The sequence below is a fragment of the Cydia fagiglandana genome, chromosome 8, assembly GCF_963556715.1.
Source record: "Cydia fagiglandana chromosome 8, ilCydFagi1.1, whole genome shotgun sequence".
Classification (NCBI taxonomy): Eukaryota; Metazoa; Arthropoda; class Insecta; order Lepidoptera; family Tortricidae; genus Cydia; species Cydia fagiglandana.
Window position 1 is genome coordinate 16,724,735 of NC_085939.1, and position 12,085 is coordinate 16,736,819.

At 36.5% G+C, this 12,085-nt stretch overlaps 1 protein-coding gene across 3 annotated transcripts in view; it reads left to right on the top strand.

Moving 5' to 3' along the window:
* LOC134666742 (zinc finger protein jing homolog) overlaps positions 1–12,085 on the top strand; it is a 158,061-nt gene that overhangs the window by 117,011 nt on the left and 28,965 nt on the right. Inside the window, exon 1 of one of the 3 annotated variants that reach the window (XM_063523999.1) lies at positions 429–762. The exons of 1 other annotated variant lie outside the window; for it this stretch is intronic. In XM_063523999.1, the coding sequence (XP_063380069.1) occupies positions 743–762 (20 nt within the window). In that variant the 5' untranslated portion in view covers positions 429–742. Of the gene's footprint in view, positions 1–428; positions 885–12,085 lie in introns of those variants that run through there. One more of the 3 variants, XM_063524000.1, reaches the window with a different exon arrangement.

Consider the following 12,085-nt stretch of genomic DNA (forward strand, 5'->3'; position numbering starts at 1 on the left):
TGCGCGATAGAACTTGACGAGTTTAACCTACTTTTTCAATACGAAATTTACAACCTTTTTATGGCTTCAAGTTTGATTTAGTGCTACAAAAGGTATTTGTGGCGTGCAACAGATTATGGCGATTTTAGTACCAGAGCCAGCCAATGCTTGCTTTGTGGGTTCGTTCACCGTACACTTAGAACATTAAGATGCTCTGCATGTTCCCGACTATATCCTTACTGGCATTTTCTGCTGTCGTGATTTGTTATTTTGATGTGATCGGGCCTGGAGCCGCCGTGCGGATTCCGAGCTCGACGCCCGTAATCTTATCGCATTAGAGGCCGGACATAGGAAGGGCATTAAATTTGAACGATCGTCGTGAAGCGGCAGGCAGAGCGAACGCGCCTGAAACCGGTCGACGGTCCGTAAATAATGGATTAGAGGTGAAGCGAGGGACGAGGGGTGTGGCGCACGCACCGGCTGCGCGCGCAGGAAGAGCGCGCGGGGAGCGGGGCGGCGCGCGCGGGGGGCGCTGCGCCTCCCGTCAGCTGTTGCGCGGCCAGGACCGCGCCAATGCATCGGCGTCGATAGTGCGCGCTGCCCGTCTCGACCCGACCCCCAGTGACAGTGACATAGTGCCAGTGCCCGATCAGTGTCAACAGTGCCTGTGCCGTGCCCTATCAGTGTTGTGTGTGAGCCATGAGGATGTGCAGTGCTACCGCCGGGAGCTGACCGCGCTACCGCCGCTGGGCGATGAGAAGTTATGTTACGCCACCGACCGAGGTGATTATCGCGACCTCGGTCCCAAAAAAACACCATGCATGTGGATTTATCGACGGAATGGATTCTTGAAACTGGTGCCCGTTTTAGGTTGCTCTGGCGGCTTGAGCTCTAGGCAAATTTCGGTAAGCAGTTGCCGAAATTATAGACATTTTTATTATGGTAAAAATGTGTTCTTTACAAAAAAAGAAACTCATTTCTTTTTTAGGGTATTTCAACAATTACTGTCGCCCTTTCGCGTAGCTCACGTAGGGGAGTTTTTTGTCAACGAAACTGGCTGTGTGATTTTTTACAAATTTTATTTTGAGGGTACACCTGCCCTTCAGGATGACAAAAATGAAACGACCCGCTGCAGGATTCTGACTCCTAAGATTATCGACATTATCGTTTATTAAACTTGCTAGAACAGATAACGTAAAAGGACGTTGTCGATAGGTTTTTCCATTTACCCATTTCTATCTTCAAATGCTTAATACAAATTCCTTATTGTGCAAAAATTTGAGCACAATTTTCACGCAATCGTAAACGCCAGTAGGCCCAGTAGCTGTAGGCAGCGTTCATCACGCAAATTCGTGAAGTGGATGATTATGCGGACACTGCGTTCATAAATATTAATGACCAGTCAAGTTGCACTGCTGCCTTCGCTCAATATGCAACTGGATTGTACAAATTTATCGCTAACACTTGCAACTAAGATTACGCAAATTGACGGCAATATCTTCTTGACATGCAATCTTTGATTCGCATACGGCGCCTTGCGATAGTCCAATTTGGATGCCTTGCATTCAGAATGTACCGACTAGTCCACTGCATCGCTGTTTCCATCCGTTTATATACCAATCATAGGAGCAACCCTGAGGTTTGCACTAAATCTGTCAATTCCTTCATATACATTTGGAATTTGAATTCTACCACGATTTCCAAATCAGTGTAATGTTTTGTAGGTGCTCCAGTAAGTTTAGCGTCACACAAAATGTTAACCCACTTATTCATAAAACTTTAAGTGTCTGATTTCTTTCTTACAAATACATGTCAAAATGACGGAGAAAGAGACTAATTTAGGCCAGTAACGCGTTATGAATAACGCCATAAGTCATTAAACTGCATCTAAGGTTAGACTGAACTTTATAAAAACGATCCGCGATCTCTGTCGTGTCTTAATTTATCGGACATTACATTAGTGACGCAAATGATGTAAAGCATGTGATTTCTAGGCATATTGCGTCTTAGTTAGAATTCACCCATAATTGACATCTTACACCTAACGATAAAGGTGCCAGCATAAAAGGCAGGTGTACACAACACCTTGTGCTTAGTCTTCCGACAGCATTAATTAATCGCCCATAACTGAACCTAGGACATACTAATGTGGAAACATGGCTGATATATGTATCGAGGAACTCAATGAAACACCGGTCTTCACGGATTGGTTATTCCCTTATGTGAGTCATGATCAAGGTGCGAATAATTTTATTTCTTGTAATTCCTCAAGCGCTGGAGTCTTGGTTAAATATACCGGAATAAGCTTAGTCACTGAGTAAAGTGAGTAACTTTTTGGACTAGTGCAAATCACACCGGAAATAGATACATAGTAACATCTCTAAGTGGTTGACATCTTTAAACCTTCAAACCGCACGATTATATTTTTGAAAGCTTCATATATTAAAAACTGGCTCACTTTTTTCGCATATTGTTGCTAATTATAGCAACAAGCTTATGAATAAATTCAAGTACAAAAAAATGATGTTATTCCGACCGGTTTTTAAATCCAGTATCGGTGAGTATGTAAGTACATTCCGTTGTCGGGGTTTGTCTGCATCAACACGGATAACGTTTTAGTCATGTTCAATGTGTGACAAACAAAATAAACAAACTCCCAGTCTGTGTCGTTTACCTTTTCGTTCGATGCCTTTTGCTTTATCTTTCCTGCTTCTGATTACTTTATGTTGCGATCTATTTCAAAGTTATCGTTATCACGTGTTCCGATTTCCACAACATTTTTTTAGGAATGTTCATTGTGAAGCAAGGAAAGTACTACGTTAGGATATTTTTCTAAATTATCATTGTTATTTTTTATACTTCCGACTATCTATACACATTTGTTCTCTTTGATAATATCAATATGTAGAATGTTGCAATCAAAATCTTATTTACGCATTTTATACGTTGACATTTACTTTTTGCCCGATTCGAACTTTAAGATACGTCAATTAATAGACCTAGAAAGAAACCATATGGATTAGATGTTGTCAAAAGTGATGTTTTTGTTTGAAGAAACGTCACATTTGACACTGAAATATCTAATCTATATCGTTTCTAGATCTATTAATTGACGTTCAAAAAGTTCAAATCGGGCCGTTAATCTGTCCCGCTTCAAACATCTATTCTTTGGCATCAATTTCAAAGTAATAGTTATTACTGTTACTATTACGTCCCAACCCAACTGCGGCGACTTTATTTTCTTCTTCATTGTTTCATTTTACTCAACTACCTAACTTAGTTTTGATATTACTTCAAGTTCTTGGATTTTTTTTTAACTGGTTTGGTTTATTTGTTAAAAGTTTCAAAAATGTGTTGTTGATCGTTATTATTATTAAGTTGTACTTTACCTGAGGCATGGACTTCGCAGTCGAAGTGGGGGACAAATTACCAGGGTCTTTGTTGAAAAACCACGGCTTGTCCTTTGTATTCAAAACAAATGCAGTTTTAGGGTAGATCTAATACACAAAAAAAAGGTTAGGTACACAAAATTAAGATCGTAACAATACGCTATTGTTCTTTGGGTTTTAGGTTTAGTAAGAAGAATACCGTACCGTAATACTTTGAAAGTATAATCTTTAAACACCTTGTTTTATGAATTTTATGATCTACCGTAGAAATATAAAATTGCATTTAGATCTGAACGTTTTTCCATCTGCAGCAAAAGTTTACTTGTTTACATTGACCGCCTCATAGTCATAATCATACATAACCTTAGTTGGCACCCCGTAAATATGTAATAAAATATGATAAGTGCTGTGCAGTTTTGTGTACGTGATTAAAGCCGTCATAGGCATTCGTAATCTATACCACATATTTGTATATGCCTTCGACAAATCTCTACAGAGCGTCATATCAGCGTCGCGTTGAGTGTAATTAGCGTCTCGAATGACGCGCGCCCCGCTCGATGCATTGGTGCATCGCACGGTAACTCGATTTAAAAGCAATCTCGCCGCCTTGGCTCAATTTCCGCGCCTAATGCACATTCGGCACCAGAATTAGCTACCTGAACGATGTGCTCATAATCATCTGAACATGTTTATAGTTTTTTTAAGGATATCCTTTTCAGCAACTCACTCAACATGTTACTTTGCAACAACTTGGTTGTTCAAAAATAGCAATAATTTCCATATTATCATTCTTATCTTTATTTATTTAAACATAATATACATTTTTATGTTACAACTACTTACACCAAATTTTTAATTAGGATATCCACAATGCAGGCTTCGTCAGGTGGCTACAAATGCAAATCCGCAACATGCTTCGTCTAAAACAAACCAATGATGATATCCGCAACAGGCTACTCAGAAAACGCATTATTAATACTCGTATTGACTGTTGAAGTTGCGAGGTAGCTGATTTTTGGAGCTAAACTAGTCAATATCTATATTACATTTTGCTTGCTTAACATTATACAGCTTCATCCAGTCCGTAACTGATCATGATATCTTCTTTATATTCTTATCAACCGGCGGGGTTAAACCGTGGACCTAGGTATAATCATTTTATACTTATTTAAATTAAAAGTTTCCTCATATAGGTATGTTATGTGGAAAACCTGCTACCCGAAAGTGGCTTAGCAAGAATGACTACGGCTTGCTCTTTATTATGTAACTAGCTGCATGGTTTCCCGTATGTTTCGAAATGTCTTAGTTACATACTTACAATCTTTACAATCACTACTTACATATCAATATAATCAATACTTACAATCCCTGTAATTAAAATGCCTGTCCTAATTATTATGACCGGTTCTACCATTTAATTACGTACCTGATTTTTCTGTATTCTTGTCCTTCTATATAAGCTCTATATCTAAACCGTATTATTTACTGTGCTTTTAGGGTGTTTATTTTTCATTGAATTAATTTATACAATTTACTTTTTATACGTTGCATTTTTAAGTATGTATATTATAGTCTGTCTTTACTGATATCATAGCAGATAAATAATTAGCTTGTCTTTTTGTCGTTTTTTATCCTTTTATATCAAACTAGTATTACTGGTTAGATAAGTGTCAGTCGTTATTGTTTTTTCTCGCAACAGGCCTATTGTTCGCACGCTCCATCTTACATAACATTTCCGATTGTCAATATCATTCTTAATTATCACTGAAGAACGTTCCGGTTTTAAAGATTCGTAGTCAATAAGAATCTCATATAGTTTTAATGTGTCTGTCTGTCCGTCTTCAGCTTATTTATGTGAACCTTAGTTATAATAGTCCGACAAGAAATAGTAGAAAATTATTGAGGGCGCCATTTCCTACGTAACTGTCACATTTTTGTCGTAAAATGCTTAGACATGGCAACAATTTAGTATGGACATTCTTTAGTTCCATTTTATTTAATTTCTACTATTATATGTTGCGCTATAGATACTGACTGACCCCAAATAACTCCTAATAAATAATTTTGTTCGTCACGTCCCTCTGCTATATCACTATTTTATTCTAAAGTATTATGATTTGCTGTGCAAGGTAACGATATACAATTGAAAAATGAAAATTAGACATGTTTTCGTGTATTTTTTTCACCTGGCACCATGGCATTCACCTATGTAAAAACGTATTACAATTCAATATGAAAACTACAATTTTGCATTATTATTAAATCCATATTATTATTAAAGTTGGTAAAAAAAATCATAGTACTTGTTGTAGTCTGATAAGCCTTATCCTATTTCTAGCGGAGTAACATTTATCTAATTTGTTTCTGAGTAACCTCGATTACGTTTATCGATGTGTACAATGTAATTCCTATAACCCTGCCGCCGACCGTACTTGCGATAACACTTGTCTTACGTTACGGCAGAACCGACTCGGGTATTATTGTAACAAGCGTGTTACTTACATGTTAACAATACTTTACTTAATGTACCTACCCGTGTAATGTTACTTTTGTTGTTTTAATCACCCAACTAATCAATAGGAATTGCTTTGACTCTTTGCGTTTTTGCGTTTATTCAACTATTTCAAATGATGTTACAATTTCTATTTAATAGGTACTAGCGATGTGCCGTTCTCGAAAATTTCCCGAGAACAGAAAATCTATCGGAAATGTTCTCTGAGAGTTTTACCCTTTCGACGCAAAAGCGATAAATTCTTTTGTTTAATCGCTTAGTTTAGGTTAGGAGACAAGACAAATACCATTCATAGCAATATAAAAAATAACTAATAAAATTGATAAAAAAAACCAAGAGTAGAACAACATAAAATTGCCCAAACAAGTTATTGGAGGCAAAATGTATAAACTTGACAAAAGTAAATTGAAAAAACATTTAAAAAAAGATTGTTCAGAACTTATTTTATGCTAATAAAAGAAAGTTCTCGAGAAAGTTGGAAATTTTCCGGAAATTTCTTTGGAAAGGAATTCTCAGAAACGAGTACGTTCTTATCGGCACATTACTAATAGGTACTAATTAGAATAACGAGTATGTATATTAATGTTATTTGCGTGAAGTATCATCCATTCATTGTTATAGTAGTATGGATTTGATTATTATTTAGTTTCTCTTGTTCTAAACTTGATAAGTAGGTAGTAGAATTAGATTCACAATTAAGTGGATTTATAGTGTATTATTTTAAGTTATGTAATATAAGTAAGCGCACGGAATAGGTTAAGAAAAGAGTGTTTTTATTCGCCTACAAACTGTTCCGCAGTTCAGTGAAATTTCAAATCTGTAAATTTGTTTATTGTGTATGTTAAAACAAAAAAAACTTGCAAACTTGACTACACCAGTCTAAAAAGAAACTTGCTTTTAAACTTCCAACTAAAGTTAATGAGAATAGATAAGCGTCATTAACAAGTTTGCTTTATTATTATTAATAAGGACCTCAAGTCTTATCTTTGTTATTTGATCGGCTCGTAATCTGCCGGCAAAACGAATTAACCGACCAAATGAAATGGCATTCCTGAAATAAACATAATTAAACTGCATTTAATACGTGGGCGAACTCGAGGGCAGTATCAAAACACGTCTTTAGGCTTATAATGCGTTCGTAATAAAATAAGTCGGTCGTTCACCTCGGGCATCGTTGCCTATCTCGCCCGCGTGGGACATTCGCTAAAAATACGTGCAACGCGTTCACGTCTCGCATAATAATGTGATCGTCCTTATATTGCCGTGCAAAAGATCGAACGTTGGAGACTCGTTCGTTTTTAGATTCGCGTCGCTCGTGCGGTTGTACGATGCAGTGTAGATGTATATATTATGTTGTATATGTGTAACACGTGAATAGAATGTTCCGTCGCCAGTGTCGCCACGCGTCCTGCCTGTTTACATATGTACAGTCGTGTTTCGTGTTATATTGAGACCGCATTTTACATTACATGATGGTCCTGGCTAGCTTTAGTTGATCGCTTTTCGTATGTGTAAAGTATAAAGCCAGTATTATTACACGAGATTTTTGAACCGTAATATTTATAAGTGCTGTAGATGTTTTATTAAATACATTATCCTGTTTTTTGCTATAAAATAGTGTTTGTGGGCAATTTGTCCAAAGTTGCTGTACCAGAAAACCACAGAAACAAGTTTATACCGAATACAGGAAAACCACATTTCCATGTAAGCATATGACGCCTTGACTCCGACGCGCTAAAATTATTCTTTGCATACATTAAAGTCATATATGTGACTCAGTAATACTAATATTAATATTTATTGTCTACTTAGTTTATGAATAAATAATGAGTCAATGCCTTTTGTTCATTCAGGAAGTAATTATGTTTTAAGTTTATTGTACCTAGATCACTTTCAATTTGACCTATATCTATACATCAATAGGAGTTTGACTTGTGAAAATTGAGTATCATATGAAGGCAAAATATTCTGACAAAGTTAGTACATGCGTTTTTACTACAAAGAGCTTATACTGCATCAATAAATACCGCAAACCCAATAAAAAAATAACTAACGCATTTGCCCAGCAGTGGGACACCGTATAGGCTTATAATAAATAAAAAACGCATTTTATCTGTGACACTAATAATAACGGAGTTATTAAGTAAGTAACGAAAGAAGTCAAAATTATTATGTATTATTTTAGTAATTACCGTAAACAGTAAATTAAATACACTTTATTCCATAGCTCAGGCATTTTAATGGATAAGAATACTTTGTGTAACTGAATTCAAAACACACTACCTTCTAATGTCACGTTAAAAAAGTCGCACCCTTATTAATCTAACGCGCTATACGATCCAATTCACAAATATTTTTATTACGTAAGTTCCCCGCCAAATGTATTCGCCGTAACGGACCGGAAGCGGGACAGGTTGCTAGTCATAGAGTTGACGGCCGGTCAAGATCGGCTCAATGCCGAGGCCCTTTGAGAACCACTCGAGGACCTCTAACGGTCTCGAGGAAGTCGAGGGCCGTATAGTACGCCCTACCAAATATGCTGCGCTTTTGTTCTGTTTTAATTTACTTGAAATAAGTGAGTGATTCGTTTCGGTTTGTCGGCAGCTTGCAATTGGTCGATGTGAAAATTTGTTTTTGGGTAAATAGACTAATTAGTACGAGTAGGCTTTAATGAATGAAATACGGAGATTGGCTACTGATTATAATATGGATTATTAATTTAAGGATAAAGTAGGTATTACATTATTTTTAAGACATCCACTCGAGATGGACCGAATACATTTTACGGCAAGACGAGAGTTCTGTAGTAGATTTTATAACCTAAACAATAAATATGCCCGCCTCACGAAACCCCTAAAGCCTGGTGAAAGCGAGTGCTTGCGCATTGTTCGCGAGCTGCGATTCACAAACGCCCAACACAAAATTATAACGCTTTACATAGTTATAATATGAACATACACCGCCTAATCAAGCTGTCAATAACTTTATATTGCAAGGTTGTGGCTGTGTCCGTAAAATCTGTCAGGTTACTGAAACTCAAACTGTAGTATTATTACACGCTAGGAGTAAATTTACACGAGAGTCGAGACGAGCTCACAGACGGTTAGAAATCAGAGGGCCTACCGCGAACCACGTTCGATGTGTTGCCTCTTCGTCGTACTTGTAAATTCGTACGTAAGTGTGACAGGGAGGCAAGACGTCAAACGTGGTTCGCGGTAGGCCCTCAGTTTACGAATATTAGGCAACGGCAGTGTTGTTTATAGTGAGGCCGTTAAAATACGTACCCTCTGTTTCGAGTGTGACACAAAGCTACCTAGCCCACGCGCGGCTGAAATAAGGAACTGTTACCGGTAATGACTGAAACGCGCCGTCTAATTGTTTGTTGACGATAGTGAGGAAGAAAGTAGTCGAAAGTGGCTTGAAAACGGAGTGCCCACACAGTACGGAACTTGCTTGTTCGGCTTTCGCTTCTTTTAAGATATTTGCTGTATATGCAGATGTTAGGATAGGATATGGAAATATGATGGCTAGATAATGGTATTGATTAAAGGAATATTTTTGATTACGATCTTCAATCTAGTATCTTAGATTCCGTCTAAGCAAAGTCTGCACCGACTTTGACTTTACTATAAAGGACGGGTACCCAACTGGCCGGCTCCGATTTGATTAATTTTTAGGGTTCCGTACCTCAAAAGGAAAAAAACGGAACCCTTATAGGATCACTCGTGCGTCTGTCTGTCTGTCTGCCTGTCCGTCTGTCACAGCCTATTTTCTCCGAAACCAATAGACCAATTAAGTTGCAATTTGGTACACATATGTAAGATTGTGACCCAAAGACGGACATGTAACGTAAACAAATTAATTTTAAACATAGGGGCCACTTTTGGGGGGTAAATGAGAAAATTAAAAAATAAAGTTTTTTGACTAGGTATATTGTGTTACATATCAAATGAAAGAGCTCATCATGAGAATCTCAAATTTTTTTTTTTATAATTTTAGAATAAACAGTTTCGAAGTAATTCAAGAAAATAGGCAAAAAATGACCATTCCCCCCTTTTATCTCCGAAACTACTGGGTCTAAAATTTTGAAAAATATACATAAATAAAATAGGTCTTTACCTATCGATGACAGGAAAACCTATTAGAAATATGCAGTCAAGCGTGAGTCGGACTAATTACTTATTTTTTGATCCTACCCCTACGGGTTTTTTAAAGGCAATTCATTCGCGTTTCACGTATAAAAAATACATTGTTAAAAATTTAGTAATGTACGGAACCCTTGGAACGCGAGTCCGACTCGCACTTGGCCGGTTTTATATATGTTATAGAGTAGTCTAAAATAACGGACCGTTTTTTTTAGCTGCCCATACTCAACTTCCTCGGAGAAATTGGCCTCCAAAGTACTGAAAAGTGACAAAACGCTCTAACTTCTATAGAGACTTTTGTTCAAGCAAATTGCTAGTTAATTACTGATTTGAATATATGTTGGAGAACATGAAAAAATAATGGACACGTGTTTTGCTATTTCGGCTCAAGTTCATATTTTACAACAAAAAAAAGCAAATTAAAAATAAAATAAAATAAATAAAAATATACACGGCATGGTGTATTTAAATTATACACGGCACATTTTCATGGCAATTTCACGTCACACTTTCACACTCTGCGTAGCCTGTGCAAAGTTAGCTTGGTCCGACAGCAAAAGTACGTTTTTAGCGGAATACTTATAGAAAACGTTCGTAATCATGGATGCGTTTTCGCAATTCCAAAACTTAACTAAAACAGCAACCTCGATATGTTAGATTAAACGCTAACGCTATTACCAATGTATGTAGTAAATTTCCGAGTCATGACCATTTCTCATGACACTTTATATGGTTATAAATCTCGAGTATGAGTTGACATTGTTCCGCGGACAATGGACAAGCATGCGGGCCAGGGTTCAGGGTTCGTTGGCACCCAAATGACCCTCATGTCTGGACCCGACATGCTGGTGATAACATCATATTTGACTAATAAAACACCGCTTAATTATGCACTTAATGGTATAATCAAGATAGGAAATAACGAGTAACGTGGCTGATATAGGTACCTATTATGATATATTTATTTACCAGAATAATAAAGTAATAACAAACATATAATTGAAACCTCGTTTAATGTACTCTATGTATCCCCTTTATTCATTGTTTATATGTTTATGTATACTTCTAATTCTACAAGGATTATCAGTACCGATTATTCGATCCAAATTTAATAGTAACACAATCATTTCAGGATTTGTTCTCGCTTGATTATATTGTTTAATGTAATTTTAGTTTTGGACACTTGGAGACCTTATACATCTCTAAGTACATATTTATTTATTTGATTTTTATTTTTGATTGTACATACCAATATTTTTAATGTTTCTGACACTTAGAGACCTTTACATCTCTAAGTCAACTTAGGCTAGTAATTATGTGAAGCTATACTGTCTTTTTATGTAACATATGAGCACAAAATGCAGTGTCTTACAGCTACATGTTATTACTATTTTAATATTAATATAGGCCGGTAGCTTGAACATGTCATGTTCGCTTAAAAGTCTGCTTACGGTGGCGTCGTTGATCGGGTCGCCACTTTCCCGAATGAAGGTTGAGGGAGGCGATGGCTGAGATACGCGTCATACTCGTGAACGGGTGCTGTTTGTGGAGACTGGTCTGTTTAAGCTAACACGAGCTATTATACTTAGTAACTTAATTTTTATTAATTAATTACAGTGAGACGCCTCATTCTGTTCTCGTATGTTTCTTTTCTCTTAATGAATGTATTAATTATACAGGATATTGACTCTTGGAGACCCTATACATCTCTAAGGATAACTTGATAAACTATATAATCTTATTGTTCTGACACCTAGAGACATTTACACCTCTAAATATTATAGATTTTTTTGTGTGTGTTTTTTTATCTGTATTTTGTATGTAATTCGACATTAAGAGACCATATACATCTCTTAGTAATTGTAATACGTTAGATTGAATTGTTAGTTTTATTTTATAAAATTGTTGATGTTATTATTTTTGCTTTTATGTTAATTCAATGTTGACGTGTAAAAGTGCCCTTGTGGCCTATTTGCTGAATAAATGTTGATATTTGATATTTGAAATTCGATATGGAAGTAGTAAAATTAAAATCAAATCACAATTCATTTATAAGTGCA